Here is a 26,652-nt window from a genome sequence, read left to right as displayed (position 1 = left end):
AATAAGATAAATAGTAAGGTGACCAACCGTCCTCCTTTAGGGAGGACAGTCCTCCTTTTGTAAGTTCTGTCCTCCCTCAAAAAGTGTCCTCCTACATGTCCTCCTTTTTGATATTTGAAGACTAATCTGCAGAGCTTTTTTTTTCTCATAGAATGCTCAGAACGGTGTTCGGGAACCTTTTTTTTAATGTTTTTTTTTTCAACTTTTGCATGAGCTGTGCTATTCCCACTATTGGCTTTCAAAAGCCAATAGGAATTGCTGCTGAGCGTGCCAAAACACCTGGCTGGCAAACTTTGCACATGCAAGTTGTCTGTATTATTGTTGCAATGAATAAAATGTTTCTTTTATTTACGATATTTTTTTCTTCAATTTATTTGTGTCCTCCTTTTCATTGCAAAAAAGTTGGTCACCTTATAAATAGGTCCTGGACTAAGTAAGGCAGGGGTCTTTAAGCTTAGCCCTTTTATGACTTCTGGACTTCAACTCCCAGAACTCCACAGCCAGCATGCCTGGCTGAGGAATTCTGGGAGTTGAAGTCCACAAGTCATAAAAGGGCCAAGTTTGAAGACCCCCTGAACTAAGGACTTCCACTGAAGCAATAATGTGAAGAAATTCATTCTTTGGGCATATGCTTGATTAGTTGATGGACAAGAATGCTGGCAACGTTGAGGAAGCTAGAAGGGATAGAGAAAAGATAAATTGGATGGATAGAATTAAAGAGATTATTGAACGCTCATTTAAAGAAATATTGGGTTGTTGCTGCAGATACATTAGCATGACAAGCACTGATCTGTGCATTTATCTAGAATGAATCAGGACTCAATGCCCTTTATCCAATTTAACCAATTTAGGCATCCAGATTTTCTGGATCCTGGAGCTTACCAAGAGGTTTTTAGATTTAATAGGTAGAAGGGAGCTTATTTATGAGATTCATCTATTGTACTGCCTTGATCAAAGCAGACTCTAGATGGCATACCGATACTAAACATTGAAAGCTCACAAAATGACAGTACTAATAAAATAATCCATGTCCACTACATCTTTTCCACAACTTGCTAAATGAACGTTTCTTCGCTGAATTAATCCAACTGCCAACATTCACACATCATAAGCCATAAAGTAAGCTAGATTCCAGCAATACCCGCCTATTAATGTAACAATTGCATTTAATTTATTGTTTTCTAAAACACAACTCCAATAGCAACAAACAGTCGCGCCCTCCTTTAAAAAGAGAATTCAGCCTCCCGAAGTCCCTTCCCGCTGCCTCGCGAAAAGAAAGGCTTGTACTACAACGCCCAAGATGCAACGGTGAGCATCAAAGCAGGCACGGTTAAGAATTCCTTCAGCCGCGCGGCATGCTGGACGATGTGGTCTAAATTGGTTCCTCGACTTTCTCTCGTTCTCGCGAGGAGGGCGGGGTCCTGGTGTGGCTTGGGAAGCGCGCGCGAGTTGAAAGGTTCGCGCGCTGGGTTGGTTTTTGCCGAGTGGCCAAAAGTGTCTCGCCCGGTGACGGTTCGGCGCTGCCCCGATCCCAGCAATTGCGCTCTTGCATCAGGTACTGGGGGCAATAGTGGGCACCTCGTTTTTCATTCACGGGCTTTGGGTTTCCCAGCTTCAGGAGCTGGGCGAGATAGGAAGGGAAAGTGAGATCGCCCCCCCCCCGGGATATTTCTGCCCCAAGCGGAATGTGCACGTTGCCTCTGTTTTTAGTAAAAAGGAATTGTGGCTTTGTCTCTTTCGCCAATTAAATGCAGAGAGAGATTAAACGCGGGCTGCCCTTTGACTTCAAGGGCGCCAGATTGATGGAGAAAAAAGAAAAGAAATAATGGTTGGAAACTGATCAAAGAGAAGCAACCTGGAATTAAGGAGAAACTTCCTGATAGTGAGGACAATTAACCAGTGGAACAGCTTGCTTCCAGAAATCGTGGGCGCTCCATCACTGGAGATTTTTAAGAAGAGGCTAGACAGCTACTTGTCTGAGATGGTATAGGTCCTCCTACTTGAGCAGGAGGCTGGACTAGAAGACCTCCAAGGTCCCTTCCAGTTCTATTCTAAGATCTTTATTAAATCCGTTGGTTTCAGTGCCCCTTAGTGCATGGCTTGCTGCTTCAGAATCGGCAGTTCTGCTTAAAACTATTTGTAGAGAATGTCTGCTCTAAAGGAAAGAATTTACCTACTTCAATACATTTTTTCCTCCTCTCCTCTCCACCTTCTGATGAAAGGGTTGGTAATTTGTACTATTTTGGAGGTTTCATTTAAGCTTGCATATGATTCTTCTGGGTGTTAGTGGGAAAAGGATAGTGCATAGGAAGCAGGGAGAAATAACAACTTGGACATGAGAAAGTAATTTTTTTCCATACTATGTTTGATCAGAGGATTTTATGGATTTTGGAGAACATGAAAAGAGAGAAAACTACGAACTAGAAAATATGTCTTGCACCTGTGGTGGTCGGTTGTCCTGAAAGTTGATTATAATGTCATAAAATCCTCATTTATCAAAATTCTCAGTACAAATGAACGTAAGTTCTGTTGGTGCTGATTTGTTGATGCATGCTACAACATATTATTGCCACTTTGAAAATCTTATTGATGTGTGCTGTAAAGTTTCCTGTTCCAGCTCACGAACAGTTATGAATATTTTGGCTTTGTTTTTTCCTTACTTTGCTTGCAGAATTCAACTGATATGATACAATGGGAATCCAAGGTTTGCTCCAGTTTATCAAAGAGGCGGCTGAACCTACTCATGTAAAGAAATACAAAGGACAAGTCATTGCTGTAGACACTTATTGCTGGCTGCACAAAGGAGCCTATGCATGTGCAGAAAAACTAGCAAAAGGAGAAGCCACAGACCAGTATGTGCAAAAGTATTTGACTGAGAGACTGGATAAACTAGTTACAGTAAAGGATGTGGTGGTGGTGCTTGTAACCACTTTTAGCCTGCAGGTTTGAACAAGCTTCTAGACCAGCCGGAAGGCTCTAGAACAGGGGTGTCAAAGTCACAACGTCACATGACATGTCACGACGTATTGTGACTTTTTTTCTATTGCCGGAGTAATGGGGTGGGTGCAGTTTCAGCATGACACATCCGGCCAATTTGACACCCCTGCTGTAGAAGGTGTAATTGTGACATCGCTAGGGAGGCCAGACCCATTTTTCTATGGTTTCAAAGATTTGGGGGTGTTTAAAACTGGATGTTTCTGCATTTTAGCATTTCACATGCAAATTCATGTTGCCAAAATTTGGTGATTTTGCTGCCAAATTTCAGTCATGCTTTTAACTGTTTTTACCAGCTTTAAAGGGCAGGCATTAATCTTTTTTCACATCCCTTTAGGTTCCCATGCTTATTTATGTGTTCTTGTGCCAAAAATTATGGTAGCAAAAATATCTTTTATCATAAAATTTGGGGCACAAACTCAGAGTGCTTGAATTACAAATGAAAGATGATATGGGTTGCAGGTTGCCCAACCTTATAATCTCTCTAAGCATTTGAATGGATTTGGTGGCCTCTTCTGAGGCAAATAGGCTGTGAATTTTAATCCTAAATTTGAAACAGGGTTCACTGTATGGGAAAGATAGTTTTATTCATGAATGCTGTCTACCAATGTATTCCATCAGTAAGAAAGATGGGAAGTTTCAGCATATTAAATAAGTTGTTAAAAGCATAAACAGAAAAATAATAGAACTTAATTGCTTTTTCATGTTAATTGCTTGTAAAAGTTTTAAACAAAAGACTTGAATCCCATTTAAAAATAGTAATAGTAAATAGTTGTGAATAGTCAGTGCATAGGATTACAGCACAAATTTTAAAAAACGGAAAAGAAGATACTTAATCTTTTTAATCCATGGGTTTTTCTTAAATTAATATACAAGATGAAATATTTTTCTCCTGTAGGATGTGTTTAGTACAGTTAATTAAATCAGATGACATTCTTCATTTACTTCTGTATGCTAAGTACCTGACTAGGCACAAAATATAGATTTAGCTACAATGGTGTGAACTACAACATTGGCTGATCACATTGCTATCCTAATCTAGTGGCAATTTTGTTGTTGCAAACAGAAGTTGGCTTTGTTATGCAAACCATATGTTATGTTTCAAGATGTCATGACAAATGTATGAGGCTGGTGTTTCTTTTCACAGATACGTAGTTTATTGCATGAAACTTGTTGATATGCTTTTATCATTTGGAGTTAAACCAATTCTGGTATTTGATGGATGCACTCTGCCTTCAAAAAAGGAAGTTGAAAAAACTAGAAGGGAGTAAGTTATGTTTGTGTTTACTAAGAAGCTGGGGATGTTCCTTTTTTTTTATCTTTCCAACCCAACAGAATGTTTGAAATAAATTAGGATTCTGTTTTCTAGCAGGATAATTCTTCAAAAACAAAGTTGGACCAAAATTTGCTAAGAAGGGGCAAATCAGCAAAAGAAAGATTGAGATGAAATGACCTGGATCTGACTGGACATTACAGAGATAAAAAAATCCCCAAGGCATCCCTATGAGTTGGGAAATATACAAATTCTTTCTTTCTTTCTTTCTTTCTTTCTTTCTTTCTTTCTTTCTTTCTTTCTTTCTTTCTTTCTTTCTTTCTTTTTTCTGTCTATCTATTGCTTACTTACTTATTTACATTCATACATACATAGCTGCTGTAATACACACATACACCCCTACTATTACTAAGTAATAGCAATTAGGAATGAAGAATAGGCACAGTGCCTCAGTAACTTAAAGACACTGGAGATGGTCTCTGGTCCAATGGTTCGAATTCTAGCATGTCAGAGTGAGCTCCCATCACTCTCCTCAGTTTCTGTCCACCTGATAGTTCAAAAGCATGTTCTGTGCAAGTAAATAAATAGGTACCACTTCGGTGCTTCATACAGGCAGTCAAATTCCGGCCTACCTTGAACCTTCCCAACTGTGGCACTCCTTTGTGAGGAGACTGGGGAAGGAAGGGACCATGGATGACACTGCAGGAAAAGTCGCTCATCTTTCTTTCTGGTACAGAGCTAGCTTGCTCTCCTGTGGCATATCTTGGAAAGCGCATGAACATGTCCTACAACAGAGCTGGTAAATTGGCAGCCAACCTACTACTCTGCAATAGCATTGTTGTTTCCTGGCTAATGTAACAATGCGATATGCTAATAATAATAACAATGAACATATTATTATCGGACTTTATGATGTTGAGTATTGTTGTCTTTAATATCTGATTCTTAAGCTTAGTAAATATTAAATCTCAAAAATGTAAAGATAATTTTGGGGAGAATAGCACAATATTGTGCTTATTATGAATGTGATACTCTTAGACAATGGATTTGTTATGTTATTTTGAAGAAAGCGACAAGCAAATCTCCTAAAAGGGAAACAGCTGCTCCGTGAAGGGAAATTATCAGAAGCAAGAGAATGCTTTTCTCGCAGCATTAATGTTACACATGCAATGGCCCATGAAGTGATTAAAGTAAGTATTTATGCTAGCAGGTTGCCTACTATGAATTTCACTTTACATGGCTTGATTGTAGCATTTGCCTTTGCTGTCAATCTTAGTTTGGAGCATAACTTAGTTTGGAGCAAAACAATGAATTGTGTTTATTTTATTGTAACCTAAATCATATACTTTTGTGGCGTATCTATAATAAAAGATATCATTTGAGATAAAAGTATTTTTCCACAATTACTAAATTAAAACATTTATTATCACTGTGGGGGAGTATCTATCTCTCCCTCCCCCCATTTTTTGCTACCTGGGGTATATATAAGGCCTAATACTGAGCTGATTAATCTGCAGTTCAGATGTATCAGTTTTAACTGCAGGTATGATCTTAACTAAATGAGCTACAAATCTAGGGTAAAATTCTTCCGACATCTAGTATTCAGTGTGGATTTCATTTAGATGAGATCTATCTGCAGTCTAAAGTGTACAGTCTAATTACTGTTTGCAAGATTTGTGAGAACTGTGCAATACTACTTTTATACTTTATACTTTTATACTACTATAAAATTTATGGATGATTAGTAACCTGGTATGAACTGAAAGTGTATTTAGGTTTACAAGGATGGCAAATTGATAACGGCCTTTGTGCAGTCTCTTCATTTCTCCTTTACTTCTCTCTCTCCCCTCCCCCCACACAGGTTAGACTAGCAACATGTTCCCCAACAAGGAAGTGTGTTTCCTCTTCCCCAAGTCTGTGAGGAAACTATATAGTAAAAGCTGGTTCAAGGACAAGAAAAGTACAGATATTCCTCGACTTACAACAGTTTGTTTAGTGACTGTTCGAAGTTACAACAGCACTGAAAAAAGTGACCTATGACCAGTTTTCACATGACCATTGCAGCCTCCCCACAGTCACGTGATCAAAATTAAGATGCTTGGCAACTGATCAATATTTATGACGGTTGCAGTGGCCCAGGATCACGTGATCCCCTTTTGCAGCCTTCTAACAAGCAAAGTCAATGGCAAAGCCAGAGTCACTTAACCGTGTCACTAACTTAACAACTACAGTTGTGGCAGGAAAGGTTATAAAATGGGGCAAAACTCACTTAACAAATGTTTCACTTAGCAACAGAAAATTTGGGCTTGATTGTGGTCGTAAGTCGAGGACTACCTGTATAGAGAGTGTAATACTAGCTTTCTAGGATCCCAGTCCCAATATTCAAGTTGTATCTAGTAGCTGAACAGTTTCATTTATTACAAAGTAGTTTTATATGTTGATGTGTGGTATTATGATGAGCATTTTGAATGTTGGATTGCTTTTCTTGTTTGTTTGCAGGCTGCCAGAGCCCAAGGAATAGATTGTCTTGTTGCGCCTTATGAAGCTGATGCTCAGTTAGCTTATTTGAACAAAACTGGCATGGTCCAAGCTATAATTACAGAGGATTCTGATCTCCTCACTTTTGGGTGCAAAAAGGTAGGTAGTCTGCATGGACAACTACTTCTTATTCCTCTATGGTCCAGTGCAGGGTCTTCACTTGCTCACTTGCCTTTGCATTCACTTCCCTTGCCAGCCTTAAATATGGCAAAATGTTACATCATCAATTGGTTAAGGCAGACTTGAACAACCAGCCTAAAAGGAGACAGCCACATGGTTTAGAAATTGACAGCATGCAATTTATACAGGCGAGCATGGATGCTTAAATTTTGCTCTCTTTTTTTCCCATATGTGGTGTCAACTCTACAATGAGCCTGGCTGCAGCCGTCTTTCTCTTCATTCTAAGTTGCCACACAGGACAGAGGAGGGAAGAAGGCTGCCCCAGGTGCTTCAATAGTCATAATAATCTTTTGTCCTGTGGGAACCAAGGTCATCTACTGCTTGCGGAATCAGGGACTGGGCATTGTATTAGAAAGCCAGTCAAGTGAATGTATTGGGGAACATAATGATGGCATAGTTTTGTGGGTGGGACATTACACTTTGTAACTGGAAAATTTTAGTGAGAATTTCAGACTTGGTTTCACTTTTGATCGTGCTGATATTTTGAAACTCAGAAACATGTTCTTTGAGGAATTTTCAAGCCTCGGAGTTCTGCTTTATTCGTCTGTCTGTCGGAAACATGACACGCGGGAGGATTCGCTTTCATAGGCTTAGATCTGAGACTTGATATTTCTAAAGGGAATTCAGAATTTTGTGTGTATGTGTGTCTTCATATGGACACGTGCTTGTAAATACACCTATGTGTGCACTTGAAATATTTAATGTTGATATTATCCTTACAAGAAGGTAGGTGACTGTTATGCTGAAAAGGCATAATTTATTAAGAACATTTAGGGAGTTCATGGCAGAAGTGAAAATAAAACTGGGGACTTTTGACTGATGGTGCATCTCTTTGCCACTATTTTTACATCATGTTTGCCCTATACTTAGAAGTATTTGTGATAAGGGCATGTAAAATAATCCTAATTGCTTTGTAATTAATTTCTCATTGGGCCTAAAACTAAATAACATTGTATAATGAGACTCTATTTTTTTATTTATTCCAACTGTAAAATCTTCCAAAGTATGGCATCAATTAACTTAATGTTTCCTTACAACAATACCATGTATAGTATTTGCAGAGTTTTCAAAATGTTACAAAAGTGTTGTATAAGCATGGTTGATATTTGTTTACATCCCTTGGCGTGCATTTGACAAAATGGTTTTCGAGAAATCTTTTGCTACATCTGAGGCAAGTTGAGGTTAGGTTTTCAGCTGTAGCAAAAAAGGGAAAGATTGCTGTATGTCGCTGCACATAAGCGTTGAATGTATTGATACTAGATAAAATTAGCAATGTTCAGCAGCATCAAAATGGTGAGCAGGTACCTAGAGCAACCAAAACCTCTTCCCTTTTTGCATGCACGTTGAAATGAGGCAAGAGGTTGAACATCCAATCCTATTTACCATTTTGATGCTGTTGATACGCCTGGTGGATGTTCCTTAAATATACACATTCATTCATGATTTTTTATTTGCATTTCAAGGTGTTTCTTAAAATTGACAAGTTTGGAAATGGTTTAGAAATTGATCAAGCCCGCCTCGGAATGTGCAAACAGCTTGGGGATGTCTTTACAGAAGAGAAATTCCGCTACATGTGCATTCTTTCTGGCTGTGACTACCTCCCATCCATTCATGGTATCGGCTTAGGCAAGTCCTGCAAACTGTTAAAGATAGCCAATAACCCCGATATTATAAAGGTAATATGTTCTTTGCATCTTGATTTATCTTGTATTTTCGGGGAGCATAAGAATCCTAAGCAAACAAAAAAAAAGTTCCCCTTTGAGCGTTTCTCCTGCCTTGTTTCTGAGCCCTTGGAGGAGCAGCCAAGTCAGTTTACATGAGAAGTCCTTCCTTAACCAGGATAACAGCAAGGGAGCCTCTAAACCCATTAACTGTCAGCACTTAATAAGCAAATAGGACTAATAAAAAAGGCCTAATTTTACCCTTTCCTACCAGAGCCTCTAAAATTTGAGAAGCAGCTCATTAAATTGAGGAGGCTGCCCTTTCCCCTTAAGGCCTGGATGCTGTGTAGACAGAAGAATCTGTAGCTACAATTGATAAATATATGTGTCATAGGTTGGCAGCACTTTGGATGCAAAGAGAAAAAGATCCCCGGATGACAAGCAAGTTCTACTTGTTGGCACTTCCTTAAAGCAACCGAGTCATCGGTATCGTCAGCTGTATGCTGCAACACAATTCCAGGGGGGGAAAATGTGGCAGATAGACACTACATGCACATTCTCACAAGTTCTAAAGCACCTTTCCCCCCCTTACAACTCAGAAGTGTTGCACAATCAGCAACTAAGAATTTTCCTCTGAGGAGTTCAAGGTCTCCCATGACGGATGTCCCTGTTGCTGTGAATGCAATCTAACTCGGTATAAGTCATTAAGTTGGGATGGGTGGATTTTATATTTATCTAGTATTCAGGCCATTGCCTTAAAACATTTCAGAATTTGCCTCATAACAATACGTGATGATCTGTAAGAGAGGCATATGGTTGTTTGTGTTGGGTAATAATTAGTAAAGGCCTTTGGCTTTCACAGCACATTCAAGAGTAGTCAACATAGTGTCATCTACTTGTTTCTTGTCAGAGGGTAGTAGAAATTAAAATAATGACATGTAAAGTGTTTTGCTCGGATCTGGAGCTAACTTTCCTTTTCCTCCACTTTACCTTCCTGTTTTTTTAAATCTCTTTCTTCTTCTTTCTGTTTTGTTTGTTTTGAGCAGGGTAGCATAAAAGGTTTTTTTAAGTGTTTTAATATAATTTGACAATGATAGCAAATTTTGGGATAAGTTGCTATCACTGACAATCAGATGATTTCATTATAATCAAATTTGCTAGTGCTCAATATATAGATATAGATATAAAACTCTCTCCACAGTGCTTGTTAAAGATTCTGAATCAAATTAACTATTCCTTCCTTTCATTTATGTTTGTGCTGTATTTCTCCTTAAAAAATAAGAAATGTTCATCATCTTTAATGTTACTTGTACCGTGGAAAAAAGATTATATTGCACATTGGGTCAAGACCCAGTAAAAGGGTTAGCATCGCTTAGGTGCTCCAAGGGGATTGTTATGACAGAAAGTGTTATGTTCTGTGCTTGCTACTCAGTTGATTCAGGAGAGCAGATGGGATTCTTATAGTAAATGTTTTTATTTAGGAATGCACCCAATTTATTTCCTCCAGCATTCAGGTAACTGAGCAGGGCAGGTACCATTTTCTAGAGGTGTATTAATGTTGGGTTTGTGCTCTAGCATCTCAGTCCAAATCTATTAGTACAGCTTATAGCAGTTGGGCCCAGCGGTACTTATACAAGTAGTGCAACATCTCACAATAATATACAAGTTATGCAAAATCAATCAGAATGCAATTTAGATAGACACATTTAAAGATCTTTGTCTCCCAGCTCAGTCTCTATACTAGAAATCAATTTTTATTTCTTCCTCTGTAAAAAACTCAATCTACATTATCCGGAGGTGATTTCTACTTCATATCCTCCCATTTAAAAAGAGGCCATCATGCTTTCAGAGGCTGATTTGGAATCATCTAATTTAGGGAATCCTTTCAAACAACTTCCATACAAGACAAGTAATGAATTGGATTTAAATTTGCCCACTGGTCTAAGAGAAAAGTTATCTAATATTGAGGTTACACATCAAGATTCATTGAGGGACAAGTGATCCAAGTTTCTTAACTCTTATTCAAAAAGCATTTTCTTTCTTCTGTTGTTAATTCCTGATGCTTTTAACAATGTTTCTCATGGGCAGGGGTAGACAACCTTGGCTCTTTTATGACTTGTGGACTTCAACTCCCAGAATTCCTGAGTCAGCATGGCTGGTTCAGGAATTCTGGGTTTTGAAGTCCATAAGTCATAAAAGAGCCAAGGTTGCCTACCCCTGCTCATGGGGAACTCAGAGCAGAACCTAATGGAAAGGAATGATGGAAAGGAATTAGAGGACTATAAGCATTATCTTTCTTGACAAGAGAGTTTACTGATCTTTTAATAATTCTTTGCTGTGCTCTGAACTTGGCAGTTTCTGTCCAGGTTTGCATATTAAATAGCCAGAAGCCTAGATGATCTACTAACTATAAGTTAGTGTACATGCTTGCTCAGGTATCATCTACTCACTGAGAGATCTGAACATTAGGATAGAGAATGTTTTTTTTTCCTCCGAAGATGAATGTATTTCCTGTTTCAGGGGATGTACCACTTTCCACATAGCAAGTTTTCCAACCTCATACAGCTGTGGCTTTGTTTCATTTTCATACTGGGTACCTTAAAAGCAGGGATACTGCTTTTTTTAGGCTTTCTATTTTAATGAATAGAAAGAAGCTGTGCTTATATGATATTCAAAAGCACTTCTAAATTATTCTTGAAGTGAAGCCCTACTATTTTCCTATTATGTTTTTTATCAGTGCATGTTTGCTTGAATTATATTTGGCTCCGTATACTTAAACTTTTACAGTTTTATAATGGGAAGGGGTGTTCTCTTTCACCCTAGAGACAGTTTTAATTTAATTTTAATTTAATATTTTAATTGTCCCTATAGAGTAAAAAAAAGCAGTCCTGTGTTTAAAAAATAATCTTTCTCATAACCCAGATGTTCTAGATTTTCTTCATGCAAAGTCCAAATCACTGATATGTAGACCCCTAAAGGTATTGGCTTGGATATTAAGCTTCTTTCTGAACATCTGTTTCTAAGAACATTAGGGAATGATATGATAGGAAGACAGATGATTATGGAAATTATCCCCTAAAGTGACTGAAGAGATTATTTAGGAGCTAAGCACTTGTGTTTGCTATTACTCATGAGCACTATTTGTTTGTTTTCCTGACAGGTCATTGGAAAAATGGGACACTATTTAAAAATGAATATTTTGGTATCTGAAGAATACATACAAGGATTTATTCGTGCTAATAATACTTTCCTCTATCAGTTGGTTTTTGACCCAGTCAGAAGGAAACTTGTTCCTTTGAATGCTTATGAAGATGATGTTGATCCAGAAACTCTAGAATATGCTGGAAAGTATCCTTTATCAAATAAAAAATGTAATATACCTAGAGGGCATAAAATGTCACCAAGGTATTTCTGCATCAGTTGGTAAAATCCTTAAGCACTGATATTGCAAAAACAGAAAGGAATTGTTTCTAGATCAATTGCTATTTAGATTTAATTTACCTTACGCTGATCTCTTTCAGAATAGTATTAAGTTTAAATAAATAGTAATGCTTTTTTCAAATAATATAGGTCATTGTAGGAAGCCTGCCATTTCATAATCTCATTGAAACTTACAGAAAAATTAAGCTGGGATTGTTATATGCAGTCTTAATCCTTTGGCTAGCTATTAAGTTATTTAAGTTTATATCTACTTAAAACAAAGGGTGAGGTCTTCTTTTTCCTATGTTTAAAACTGCATGAACATTTCTATGAATTGTGCAGAGTTATGAACTCCATAAAATGAAGCTATTTAAAAAAAGAAAGTTCTAATTAAAAGTGGTATTTTTTTCTGAGATGGATTAACTTAGATATCTTGATGATAGGACTGCTTTTCAAATTGCACTTGGAAATAAAGACATTATCACAATGGAGCAAATTGATGACTACGATCCTGATGTATCACCGGTAATATTTTGTATCTAAAAAAATATTTTAATGGTCTATCAGAAACAATCTTGTCTTTATGTTTTTGCTTGACCCTAGGAGAACTCAGACTTAGATAAATCTGAAGTATATAGAGTTATACATTTTATGCCAGGATTTGAAATACATTATACTAAAAATCCTGTATCAAAACTACACTTTTAGATGATACATTGTTAACAATCACTTGGAGGCAAAACTATTTTTGTCCTTGTTGAGTCTTGTCAGGCAAAAGCATCCTCTGCTAGGTATTCTGTATTCACCCCTTTAATGTGATTTGATTCAACAGGACTTGCTTGTTAACTACACATTAGATTTGACTTTATAACTATCAGTCACTTGTAGGAAAGGAGATTTGATAGATGCTGTGCTGATAAGCCTTCCTTTTTTCTGACTGGTCTCATATTGGAGAATTTTCTGATTTTGTTGGTTTGCGCCTCCTGTGATGCCTTTTGTGTGATTTTTCACAAATCATAAAACATTAGAGAATTGGAGAAGGACAATTGTTCCTACTTTCAAAAATAGGAGGAAAGGGACTCATGTTCAGTCAATTAATATTGATACCAGACAACACTCCAGGAGTGGTTATTAAGTAGTCAGTAGTCAGTTTAGAAAATTGCTTAGAAAAAAACAGTGACTTTATTAAAAATAATTACGCCAAGCCAACCTGATTTCCTTTTTCCATCGTGTCTAGTTTAGTTCACCAAAAGAAAGAGGCAGACATAATATAACTTGACTTCCATGAGATGTGACAAAATTGGGACTGATCTGTTCTACTTTTGGATGGATACAGAATTAAACAATTGTACCCAACAGGCATATATTGATGGCTTCAGTTTAAGCTGGAAGAAAGTTTTGACTAAAATACTACGAGTTTAGGCCCTGTGTTGTTCAGCATCTTTATACATGGCTTAGATAAAGTACCTAAAGTTATCAGATTTGCAGACCACCTAAAGAAAAGGAATACAAACTAGGTTAGAAAACTCTAGCAAGGTTCAGAGATGAAATATACTTTATGTATTTCAATATTCATCTTCACTCCTCACAGATGAGAATTTTACTCTTACTAGACTGAACACTTTACCAGCATCAGCTTTGAAAAAAGGCATAACAGTCTCTTCTAAGAATAAATATGTGTAGAGGGTATGGTTGAATTGGCATCGCACATGTTGAAGTTGTGTTTGTTATGATTTTAAAAAAAACACCAGCAACATTACACATATTATTGAACTGGCCATTCTATAATACATGCTGCTCAGAAGTCATGTCACTCTTGCTTGCTAATCACTCCAGCTATCCTATGGAAAGGAATATTTTTTTTTTTAGTTAGTAAAAGTTCAGAAATTCCCCCAAAGTTCCAAATTCTAGTTCAGTCCTGATAACTATGGGGAAACTGTATTCAAATAAGATCAGATAGATTATTTTTCATGTTATAAAGCAGACATGTCAAACACAAGGCCCAGGGGCTGGATGCGGCCCACAAAGTGGTTTCATGTGGCCCGCAAAGCCATCCTGGAAACGGTGAGGGAACGGACCCCTCTGCCTTGGCCCTGGCCCAGGCCAGCCAGGAGCCAATGTACAATTTTGTGGTGGCTCTCTATGCTGAAACACATTCAGTCTTAGCTCCATAAGCCCCCCCCCCACTGCATGGCCTGAGAGGAACAGTAAGGCTCCTCCAGTGGACCATGCCTTGGCACTTGCCCTGGTCCCACCCCCTTCTGCCAGAGACCCTCAGATCTGTCCCACTCCTGGCCAGGCCCCCACAGGCACCCTTGACACGAACAATTTAGAGCTGGCCACACCCACCAGTAGGCTACACACACTCCATCCACACCCAGTAGGCCACATCCATCCTGGCTACACCCACCCGGCCCCCTGAGGGCAACCGCAATGCTGATGCGGCCATCAATGAAATTGAGTTTGACACCCCTGTTATAAAGCAATTAGCTATATATTCTCTTGTTGATATTTAGTGTTACTATATATTTTGTTGTTCAATTTCTAATAATAAAGTTTTGGTTAATGTCAAAAATAAATTTAAAAGTCAGGAGAATTTTAATAAACCCGGGCAATGGACAGAGACCCACCAAGATAAATTTCACAAATGGAAACTCCTGGGTTCATATTTGGCAACAGTTCAGGCAGTACAAAAAAAAGGATCCGAATGTCTTTGTAGGACATAATATGGAGAAGAATTAAACCAGTATTGGCCAGTACATAATCTGGAAAAGCTAAAGCCATTGTATAACTAAAGTCATTATCACATAGGCAGCTGTATTTCAAGGGTTTCCCAATCAGAAAGGTGTTAAAGCATACATGATTTGAAAAGATTGCAACACTCAATCTTTTAGGTAGGCTTGATCACTATCCTAGATTCCCTTTGTTCAGTGTCCAATGGCAAGTTACCAAAACATGATTGAGAAAACTCTGAACTAGTAATGAAGTTAGCGCTAGTGTAATTTAGAGAAACAAGAGAGTAATATAACTTTATGTTTTTCTTTCGGTCCTTTTGGTATAGCCTGTACAACGAAGAAGCCATAGCAGTTATACTCATGAGAAGTCATCCTATTTAAAGAGTATTTGGAACAAGGATTATAACCCCTGCTTTACTACGAAAATCGTCACAAATTCAACACCTTTGTTAGAGAAACCCACTACCCGAGGGATTGAGCGGCTAATTAACTTAAAAGGACTCAAACTTCCTAGCAAAATGCTAGTGGCAAAAAGACCAAGGCATGGTATGATTGCTACATTTTTAAACACACACACACACACATGAAACAAAGTCTTATTCTAACTTTACCTTTAGTACATGAATCTTGAATGCTCAGCACAATGGTTAGGAAAGAATAAACATTTACCTATAGCATCTTTCTTAATTCCTTATATATTTTTTCTATATATCACCCAAAGAACACCTACGTTAAAACAAACAATTTGTTTACTTCTTTTAACTTTTTTCTTTTTCTCTTGTGGTAAACGAGAATGCAGCTACAGTATGGTCTACTCTATTACTATCAATCTGTTAAAAATTCTGATGTAGATCTGGTAGAATTAAACTTAATTCATCTTTTATGTATTTAGAAGAAGCATCAGAAGAAGAACTGTTGAGCCAGTATTTTTCAAATTCAAAAAAAACCAAAACAGAAAAATGCGATGAAAGCCAGCAGCTTTTTGATGGAACATCTGCAGTCTGTACTTCCCAGGACTCCTGCAAAAACAAGGACAAGTCTTGTGTTCAGCCCAGGCTTAGAAATAAATTTGCCACTATTCTGCAGAAGGAGAATGAAAAAAATGGTACAGTTGTTGTACCAGGAACCAGAAGCAGGTATGTGTCTTTAAATTGGGTTCCAGCACTTTCAGTTATTTTTTTAAAAAAAGCAAAATAATCTTTTTTTAAAAAAAAAATCTTAAACACTATCAGTAAAATCAGACGGTCTAATCAGGACTACACAATACATTATCAAATATAATTAATATCACAGCTACTTTGTTCAAACTAGAGCTGGCTGAGAATTCTGGGAATTGCAGTGTCTACAACCATTATTTCTCTATCATAAGGTGTGTGGATTTCAATTCCTAAAATTTCCTAGCCTTGAAGGGTATGAACATTTGTTTTAACCCACAAACTTTAAACATTTTTACTAGAATTTGATCATTTTTTTTAAAAAAAACGCTGTTTTAGTTAAAAAAAAAAAAAGCAACCTCATTAGATACAGGCAGTATTTTCTCCTGTCTATTTCTGGTATACATTATGTGTATGAAAAAAAACCCAAAAAGGTTATATAGCTTAGAATCACAAAGTATCTTTTTCTTAATTGTAAGAAATAAACAAAGGCTATGCCGCCAAACACTAATATGCATGGTATGTTCATATAAAGCTATTTATTATTTCACTATAGAGGTGGACCATATAATGAAGTTAGAAAGCATGTTTCGGTGTTATAGTTGAAGATTCTACTTATCTATGACAAAGTAGATTTGCATTTATGCTGCAATGTGTTCAGCATATTTATTTGATGTATCTCCTGGCTTTCTGGTTGAATGAGTACACTCATGTCTTTAGAATCTATATTAAAATGCATCATCTGATTCTTAGATTTTTTTTAACCTAAAAATAAATATTAACTATTGTGTTTTGACCTATTACATAAATAAAACTTTTAGAGTTGTAAGAAAGCATAGGTCTAGAGGTTGTTATAATTCACTAATTTCTAATAAGCTATTTCAGCATGTATCCATAATTTTAACATATGTTCATCATTTCCTCTTTCAGTAAAACTGTAACATTTTAACATGATTAGATTAATGCACACAGCTTTTAATGTTATCTCTCATTTCTTCCTATACTTGTTCAATGTATGTTAGGTTTTTCTGCAACATTGGGGATCTGCCTGAGACTATATCGAAGAATAAAACTGACCAGCCTCTCCAGGACAATGAGGCTGATAGTTCAACTAAGAAAATAAACACATTAACAGAAGACCACAGTCCATGTTCATCGGAGACTGGAGAAATAGAAAGAAACTTCTCAACACCTGTGGTAGGACAGTCCAGCTGTTTCACTTGGTCTAGAAGCTTTGCAGAGAAACCTGCAACTCCTAGCCTTTCAGAAACCATAGCGTTGCTAAAGCAGTTCCAAAGACACAGTAAAGACACAGATAAAGACTGTAGTGTAACTGGCACACAAATAACCTCACCAGCAAATAAAAATTCAGATGAAGAGACATCACCTTTAAAAGATCTGCAGGGTTCATCAAAACAGAATCTTGACAAGCTGTTGCAAAGCAAAGTGGATACTTCAGAAAAATCTCCAGTGGCCGAGAAAAATGCTATTCCTGCCAAAGTAAGATTATTCTATGTTTCAGTTCAGCAGTTTATTAAATTATCATGGCATTCTCCAGGGACTGTCTGAAACTGTCGTTATTTATTGCAATCGTTACACATCTGTCTCTACATTTATAAAATAACTTCTGTTTATGAAACCTCAAAGTCTGCCTGCCTGCCTGACAGTCTGTTTATTGCTGTAAACTAATACATTTTAATTTCATTAACTGTTAGAGTATCAAAACATGATAAGCTATCAGATATGTATCTTCATTTTCTAACAGATATTCCGATATATATCATCATTGGTTTTAACAGGGCTGACTTTCGTTAAAGTTGGTACAGGATTATAACTGTTGTGTCACTTTGCTAGTTATTGGAAATTGATTCTAAGATCACTTTTAAGGAGCATACTGATTGAAAAATCATAACTGTTTTTACTGTATTTTATGTAGGCATAGCTTCAACCATTTTACTTTTAAAAATAACATGGAGTTCACATTTAATGTAAAACAATGCCTGTCTTTTTTTAATGGCAGGAATCTAACAGAAGTCCAGAACCAGATGATCTTCTGAATTCTCAGATCCTTCCATCTTCACAATTTATAGACAACAAGAACACAGTTTCTAAAAATATGGTATATCTTCTTCTTCTTCATTTATAATTCTTGTTTTCTATTTAAATACTAAAGTGTGACTTGGAAACAGGACCTGTCTTAACATATATGGATTAATTATAACATATTGTAAATATTACTTAGGTTCACCAAAATCCTGTTATATAACTAAAATAATACTCCTGTTCTCCCCTCCATATAATTAATAATAATAATAATAATAATAATAATAATAGTAAAGTTGGAAGGGACCTTGGAAGTCATCTAATCCAACCCCCTGCTTAGGCAGGAAACCCTATACCATTTCGGACAAATAGTTGCCCAGTCTCTTCTTAACAACTTCTAGTGTTGGAGCATTCATTTCTGGAGGCAGGTTGTTCCACTGGTTAATTGTTCTAACTGTCAGGAAATTTTTTCTTAGTTCTAAGTTGCTTCTCTCCTAGTTTCTATCCATTGCTTCTTGTCCTGCCTTCAGTGCTTTGGAGAATAGCTTGACTCCCTCTTCTTTGTGGCAACCCCTGAGATATTGGAACACTGCTATCGCTGTCAACCCTAGTCTTTCTCTTCGTTAAATTAGACATACCCAATTCCAGCAACTGTTCTTTATATGTTTAGCCTCCAGTCCCCTAATCATCTTTGTTGCTCTTCTCTGTACTCTTTCTAGAATCTCAACATCTTTTTTACATTGTGATAACCAAAACTGGATGCAGTATTCCAAGTGTGGCCTTACCAAGGTGTTATAAAGTGGTATTAATAGTTCACGTCATCTTGATTCTATCCCTATCCCTCTGTTAATGCAGCCTAGTACTGTGTTGACTTTTTTGACAGCTGCAGCTCAGAGCTATTACCTCAGAGCTATTCCTAGTACTTTGAAAGTAAAGGGAGTCCTCGACTTATAGCAGTTCATTTAGAGACTGAAGTTACAACGGCACTGAAAAATGTGACTCGTGACAGTTTTTCACACTTATGTCTATTGCATCATCTCCGTGATCATGTGATCAAAATTCAGATGCTTGGCAAATGACTCATATTTATGATGGTTGCAATGTCCTGCAGTCAGGTGATTGATCACCTTCTGTAAACTTCTGACAAGCAAAATAGATGGGGAAGCCATTCACTTAATTAACTTAACCACTTCAGTGACTCAACAACTGTGGCAAGAAAGGCTGTAAAATGGGGCAAATACTTAATAAATTTCTCACTTAGCAACAGAAAATTTGGGCTCACTTGCGGTCGTAGGTCAAGGACTACCTGTATTCATAAGGTTGTCATAATATGTTAGGGCTACAGTAGTTTCTTACAAGCGATAAACGCCTGTTTTCAAAGGGTAAGCTAAAATCACAACTGAGCTATTTGATGTGAGCTTCAGACTTTAGGCTCTGTCTTCTGTCATACTCATTTTAAACTGAAGCAGTGTGGCGTCATATGCAAATTCAGTGAATTTGTTTCAACCAAAGTCAGCTTTGGATGAAATCTGAAAAAAAATTATTTGACCCTCACATCTATCATAAAATCATTAAGTTGCCTAAGGCATCTCAACTCAGGCTGCCAATTGCAGCACAATTGATAATACTTATTTAATTAAGCGTGCATGAAGGGCTTTAAATCACACAAATCTCATTGTTTCAGATCATGTTATTTCCCTCACCTCTTGCACAAAGAGGAAAGAGAGATTAAGGAATGCTCTCTCCTGAAGCTCATGAAGAGGTCTATAGCATGGTTTGAGTCAAAGTTGTGCAGTATTTTTTTAAACTGAGAAGTTACTTTATATGCTAGCATCTTTGAAAACACTACATTTGATTTCATTTTAAAATCATTTAGTGAACAGAAGTACAAATTATATGTTTATAATTTTCCACACCGATCATAAGATTTGGGATTAGGTTGAACACAGCTGGTTTTTGATAGTTGATCAAACCTGTTCAATTGGATTTTTTTCTGTTTCTTTAATTTAATTTCCTTAATGGGAGGATATTATTAATTTTTCTTTTGGAAATATGATTAGTCACTTGATCCCCACTGAATAAAAATTCTGATATTGTATTTAACAGGAGAGAATGAACTCTGAGCAATGGAGCCTCATAGATACACTGAAAAGATTGTAATGGATTATTTTAGCTTTTTCTTTTTTGTGTGATTTATTGTTTTTTAAAATTCTCTGCTGTAAGCCATTTTTAATAATCTTTGCCTACAGAACGCTCAAAATGTCATTAGTAGATTAAAATACTTCTTTATATTCTTCAGAATTATACTGACATCTTGTGGTTAGTTACTTCTTCCTCATTCTTGAAGTATGCCTATATTAACCTTTGTTTTCGTAATTGTATTTATATTTTAACAACAATTATATTATTATATTGTTCCCAGGATATAAAAAAAATAACACGTGTTCTCTCTCTCTCTCTCTCTCTCTGTGTGTGTGTGTGTGTGTGTGTGTGTGTGTGTGTGTACACACATGATTCTTTAATACAAGTGAAACAATTTCAGAAATATTTTGGGGTGAGTTTGCATAACAATTAGACAAGACTAACATGGAATTGTTTCTAGTTATTATATTGTAAGAAGCCCAGCTATTTTCTCAGCATGTTGTATGAATCATGCTCTCCACTAACCCAGTGTCACCATCCAGCTCGAAAATCCAAATAAAACTCCAATTTCATTCTGTTTCTGAAAAGTTTACTGTTTATTGGATACACTGCATGGTTATGTCAAAGTAAAACTATGAGGTTCCAAAACCAATTCATAGACTTAAAAAATAATTTTCCCACCCAAACCCCCAACTTCTTACGTAATCCATATTAACAAGTTCACTTTTTTATGGGAACCGTCTGCTTCAAATCCACACTTGTTCTGGTATCCTTGATAAGGCTTCGGGTTCCCACAGTCTTCAGCTGAATTGAGGAAGTTTCGTTTCTCCTTACCCACTTGAAAGTAACACTTCCCCCCTAAAGGCAAGTTGAAACACAGAAGCATGTAGCTGCCAAAGTTTCACCCTTGATGCCCAGTTTATTTATTTCAACAGAGCAGCAAATGAAAATCCAGTTGTGCGTTGCTAACTTGTTTTAGAATTAAGTGTGCTATACAAATCCAGTTTTAAGTGTTTGAAATGACATGTATGTTCAGTTATAAAATTACTTTTAATAGCTATGTTCACAAAAATGAAATACAAACCAAAAGATACCTTGGATTTTTTTAAAGTTTATTACTAATATTGAGGCTAATCAGTACCTTCTTTATGCCTGCAATGTCAATTCTGTCAGTCCTTGATGCTTCCTGAGCTAGGTAGTTTTCTTTCAGAGGTTTCATTGCCAAACTAGGTAATGTGCCTGCACTGATAATGTTACCTAGTTTGATAATGAAATGTCTGCAAGGAAACCACCTAGCTCAGAGATCACCAAGGATCCCACAGTTCAACCCTGAACTACAAATATTCTCTTCTATCAATGTCTCTCTCTCTCTCTTCAGATTCCTGCATTATGTAGAACCAATTCTCTAAAATCTTCTATGGTGGCAAAATGTAAATTACTGGTGCCCGCCAAAGTTAGTGGCTTAAGCAAGAAAATAACAAGTATAAAGAAAAAACACCATGATGCTGAAAACAAGTCAGGACTGCAGGTGAAAATTAATGATCTCTGGAAGAGCTTCCAGTTCAAAAGGTGAATCCTTTTTAATCTAGATGTTCATTTGTTTTATTTCAATGTTCTGTGGAGAAAGGGAAGTATTGATGAAACAATATATGGCCCTAAAACATGTCATTAGCTTAATGACTTCTCAACAGAATAGTGCATTTATAGTCCTTAAAGTAACCATTTGAATCCCCAGAGAATTAAGTTTGTCTGCTGATGGAGCCTGCCAAGAGTGGTTCACTTTAGATAAGGGAGGGGGGAAAACATACATATTTAAAAGAACTCATTCTGCCTCTAACTTTAGGACTATGTGTTAAATTCCATCCTCTTTAAATGACTAGGAATAAAATATATGCCAAGGAAATAAACTTTTATCTCCTGTGGTTGTAGCTTTTTTAAAAACAGCAGAATTCTTCCATTGGCTTAATTTCTGCATTTATCTACAGATAAAATTAATTTAATTCTGACTTCTCTATATATTTCTTTACTCGTAACAAAATATACATGTTCTAAGTTGTTTTTAAGGTCAGAACAAAACCAAACTATCAGTTATCTTCTTCTCCTAAAGTATTAATTTTATATCCAAGAGGCAGTTTTCAGAAATATGTTCTCATTCCTTCTAGGTTCATTATTTTCCTATAAAGCAGTTTCTCCTTGACTTTGTTAGTACCCTCTGCTGCTGGGAATAAAGAGATTGCTGCTTCTTGAGGCAAAAGCAGTATATTTTCTTCCCATCTTGGGTAATTCACTTTGGCAGTTTCCAAAACATAGTAGGGAGGCAGTGGAAAGAGAGAAAAAGCCAGCCAGTTATTTTTATTGGTATGCAGTAAAAATGTAGCTCTGAGCAGACTGACAATAAATTCAGTTCACTTTAAACTTTGTTAATGCTTGTCTATATCATCATTAACCATACTTTTTTTTTTTTTTTGGCTTGTAGGGAATCAGAAATACTACCCTCCTGTAGAAAATCAGAACCATTGTCTCCAATTAAAGATAGCAATAACCAACTACTTCCAGACATATGTGATGAAACTTTTGATAAATGCAATGGAAAATATTTCAGTGAAGTCGTACTGCAGATCTGAGCAATTCTGCAATCCCCATCCAATTTCTGCATGAATTTAGATTCATTATTTTTGGACACAAAAAAAATCAAAGTTGTGTGTGTGTGTGTGTGTGTGGATTTCAACTAACATTATCAACTTCTGCTTTGAAAAAAGCAAAATGAAACAATATTATGCTTTTTGCTGCATTGAATAAAATCTTTTGATACAAATAGATTGCTTGGCTATATCATATGTATGATTGCAAAAAAAAAAAACCTTGGGAAAAAGTCAGCAAGCTGAACAATGAATATTTAGATTACAAAAGATTAATTGCTGAATCTGCAACATAGTGGGTCTAAATAATTCAATAAAGGAAGTAAAATCTGAAAATTTAGGAAAACAGGTATATTTAAATATTATATTTGAAATATTTAGATTATATTTTATAATTAAAAATTAGTTTCTTATGCTGAATTTCATAACCATAATCAAGTGGGAATGATAGTGGATTACAAAGAAGTCCTTGAATGATGGCAGTTGTTATTTTCTTTGTTGTTGTTATTACAACAAATTGTTGTTAGTTGTGAAGTTGTGTCTGACCCATTTTGACCCCATGGACAACGTTCCTCCACGCCTTCCTGTCCTCTACCATCTTCAGCAGTTCTTTAAAATATCTAAATATATGTATGTCTATTCTAAAATTGAAGGAAATGCTTCCTTCTTGCATCTCCGCCGAAACTAATTATTTTCCTAGCAGTACTAATCAACCAAATTTGCTATTAGAACAATGAATGTTTCACATACAAGGCACTTAAAATGCAATTAGACTACCTATCCAAGTTGTCAGAGAGGGAACTGCTGCTCAAAATCAATTTGATTGTATTGGTTTGAGTGCACTGAGAGTTTAAAACACATAATTTGGATTTAAGACAATACTGTTATCACTTCTGGTCCAAACTACTTGGGCACTAAACAAAGCCTGCAACAACATACAACCAAGCAGCCGTCTGAGGTCCGCTGGTACCCTTTGAAAAATAATTCACTGCCACCAAATGCCACTGTCAGGAAAGATTCATTGCCGCCTGTGTTTTCCTAGTCACAGATAGTGCCAGCTCCAATACTGCCCTGCACTGCAAAGTACCAAATAGCTGACTGGCATGCCAGGTATTGCTTTGTGGCCCACAAATTTATTTCAATTATCAGTCTTGCCCTTATAATAAATAATATGCTGTAGTATAATATGTTGTCAAGTTTGTTGTTCATAAGATCCACTTTAGTTGGGATGTCTGTCTGATTTAATTAATGTTTTTTCGAGTTGTGTAGGCCATTGGAGTTGGGTGGCCAATGCATTTAAATAAATAGAAATAAATAATAATTTCTCCATAAGTTGTGCAGGCTTGTACTGGACTCTTGCTTTCATCCTCTCTGTGTGAACAATAAGCTGGTAAAGATGATAGCTGGAGTGTTGCACATTTGTTGAGTGCAGTTTGGGGTATTTTCAGCCAGATTGGCTGGGTCTATTCTGCAGGCAAGGCATCCTTTTCATACCTTTGGGCTCCCTTTTGCTAAACAATGGATGGGTAGCCTTCCTCATCTGGATTTCCTAAGGGTTGTGCTGTTCTAGATGCCATTGAGGGTACTTCCTTGATATTTGTATTGAAATAAAATCCAAACATGAGTCTTCTTCTTTGTCTTTGGCTACAAAGTCTTGGCCTGGCTCTGTGCAGTTCCGTGCCAACTTAGCTGTGATGCTTACTGACAAAGTTGCTTTAGTTCAGGTCAGCAGGTATGGATTGCAACCAGAGTAATGTTGGACTAGCTAGCAGTTGGATTTGCATGTCATGTGGAGCTGTAATGTGGCACTGCTGCTTTTGTAGCTTGACCAACCCTAGTTAAAACCATGGTTTAACAGGATGTGTGCATTCAATCTCATTTGTTTCCCAGGATGGTAATTCAGGACAGGAGAGGCAAGTATCTGAGGAAATAAGCATAAAAATTATATTGGTAAAGGAGAGCTGTTATATATAAAGTAATTATTTATATATATATAGGTCTTTGGTTATTCGGGTTTTCTTCTGCATAAAATTGGAAGTGTCTTGGCGAAGTTTCGATGAAGTCCCATTCATCATCTTCGGGCTGGTGTTTTCTAAATGGTTTTAGAAATGTCAGGAGCTGCCCAAATGCCATTTTAAAGAAAATACGTACTGTATAAGATGAGCATACCCATCAAAAGTTTGTATTACCGTATATGCCGGCGTATAAGGCGACCCGGCGTATAAGACGACCCCCATCTTTGGCGCTGAGTCGCATGCCTAGAACGTCTTATACGCCGGAAACTACCAGTATTTCTGGCGTATAAGACGACTCAGCATATAAGACGACCCCCGACTTCGGTGCCGATTTTAATGCTTGCGGAAGTTGCCTTATATGCCAGCATATACGGTAAACATTTGAAAAAGCTAGGTTGAGTGAAGCACTGCTTTTTAAAATATGTCCTTTGTATGGTTTGTTGCTTGGACAGTTAACTGTCAGTTGTTGGTTGATTAGAACAACATTGTTGATTGCTGTTACTGGCTGTCTGCACACATGTGCACATTCAGGGATGCAACATTTCTCTGGAAATCTCAATAGAGGTATTGCTGTACATATACATTCGTGCATATAGAATGAGGGGTAGGCTTTAGAACAACTGCATGAGCTTTTCAAAGGAAATGGTTGCTGGTTCACTTGCATTAATATATTTTGCAATATGTGTTGGATGCTTTGCATGTCTAATAAATGCATATATTCCTGCCTTTTATTTCACCAATTTAATGCTCAAGATAATATGGTCTATGGTGTTTTTCATAGTTTCCCTTACTGCTTCTAGAGTGAGAGATGTACTAGACTTTAAATTAGCAATAGTCTGTCCAAGTGTAAAACTAATATTAGAAAATGTACCAAAATTAATCTGACGATAATTGACAATGGTATTCCAAATATCTGTCTTTCCAAGCACTCTAAGATGATGCCAGGGATTCAGTCTGGATCTTTTACTATAATACAAATGCAATATAAGTGAACTGCTTTGAAAACAGTTTTAAAATTAATGCTGTGCACTTTAATTCAGCTTTTCATAATAATTTAACTAGAAAGAGAAACAAGATGATGCTGTTCTCTGTTCCTTGTTTGAGGACATTCCCTTGTCAGTTAGCAGCTCTTCATTATGATACCCTTTTAAAATTCAGAATTTACTGAAAAAGGTTCAAAAAAAAATTCTCAATGACAATGTTCAGAAAATTTTAAAAATAAATGGCATAGGAGTGTGAGTAGCCTTGCAGAACTGCTGAAAACACCTGGACTGTGCTATCAGCTTGCTCAGGGTATTGCAAATAAAAGACCCATCCACTGTAAACAGTGGAATAGTACTAGACAAGTATTTAAATAGCTGAAAAGAGATTAGATATCTTTCTGTGTTGCTCATAAATTTGCAGTATAAGCAGTTTGCATGGTAACTTGCTTGCTTCATATTCTTCTGGAAAAATTACCCTATGATTGCTTTAATTTTTTTTTATTTTTTGGGGGGGGGAAGTTGCTGAAGTCAATTTTATATAATGCATAAGTCTAATAAAAACATGTAAGCTGTGTTGGTGAAGCTGTTTTCAGTCCTAAGTAATTTCTCTTACCATATAATTAATTTCAGTCTGTTGACTGAAGTCCATTAAAAGTTATCCTATTCAAAAAATGCTAGCTTTTAAGACACTACATGAGGTGTTGTAGATGACTGAAAAAAATGCTTGTTTGTTTGTTTATTCTCACAAGACTCAGAAGAGCTACAAAGACACATACAAGAGCTGCACAAAGCAGGAGAATCATTTGGCTTAAAAATAAACCTGAAAAAGAGCCAGGTTATGTTTAATAAATTCACCAAAGAAAGAAAAAAAATTG

The 26,652-nt window shown here is 36.6% G+C and overlaps 1 protein-coding gene across 2 annotated transcripts; it reads left to right on the top strand.

The window, feature by feature from the left end:
• Positions 1–1,430: 1,430 nt before the first annotated feature.
• EXO1 (exonuclease 1) lies at positions 1,431–22,955 on the top strand. Of its 2 annotated transcripts, XM_039349098.1 has the most exons (14): positions 1,431–1,555; positions 2,672–2,852; positions 4,142–4,261; positions 5,334–5,457; positions 6,767–6,904; positions 8,449–8,661; positions 11,807–11,994; positions 12,495–12,591; positions 15,128–15,347; positions 15,694–15,937; positions 16,978–17,455; positions 17,976–18,074; positions 21,519–21,709; positions 22,617–22,955. In XM_039349098.1, exons 2-14 carry the CDS (start codon positions 2,692–2,694, stop codon positions 22,762–22,764), a joined length of 2,421 nt encoding a protein of 806 aa, XP_039205032.1. In that variant the 5' UTR covers positions 1,431–1,555; positions 2,672–2,691; the 3' UTR covers positions 22,765–22,955. The 2 variants fall into 2 exon arrangements, with proteins under 2 accessions (XP_039205032.1, XP_039205033.1); XM_039349099.1 differs by lacking the exons at positions 1,431–1,555; positions 2,672–2,852; positions 4,142–4,261; positions 5,334–5,457; positions 6,767–6,904 and adding an exon at positions 6,938–7,250.
• Positions 22,956–26,652: the final 3,697 nt, after the last annotated feature.

This window comes from Crotalus tigris, unplaced genomic scaffold (assembly GCF_016545835.1).
Source record: "Crotalus tigris isolate CLP2741 ecotype Arizona unplaced genomic scaffold, ASM1654583v1 scf7180000018226.349013, whole genome shotgun sequence".
NCBI classification, from domain to species: Eukaryota; Metazoa; Chordata; class Lepidosauria; order Squamata; family Viperidae; genus Crotalus; species Crotalus tigris.
This window is presented reverse-complemented; position numbering and strand designations above follow the sequence as displayed.

What these genes read in the sequence shown, in the direction of transcription:
- EXO1 (XM_039349098.1), top strand. Translation starts at nt 2,692, where the DNA reads ATGGGAATCCAAGGTTTGCTCCAGTTTATCAAAGAGGCGGCTGAACCT. An exon ending in TGGCCCATGAAGTGATTAAA is followed by an intron (nt 5,458 to 6,766) that starts GTAAGTATTTAT and finishes GTTTGTTTGCAG; the next exon opens with GCTGCCAGAGCCCAAGGAAT. An exon ending in AAAATGCTATTCCTGCCAAA is followed by an intron (nt 17,456 to 17,975) that starts GTAAGATTATTC and finishes TTTTAATGGCAG; the next exon opens with GAATCTAACAGAAGTCCAGA.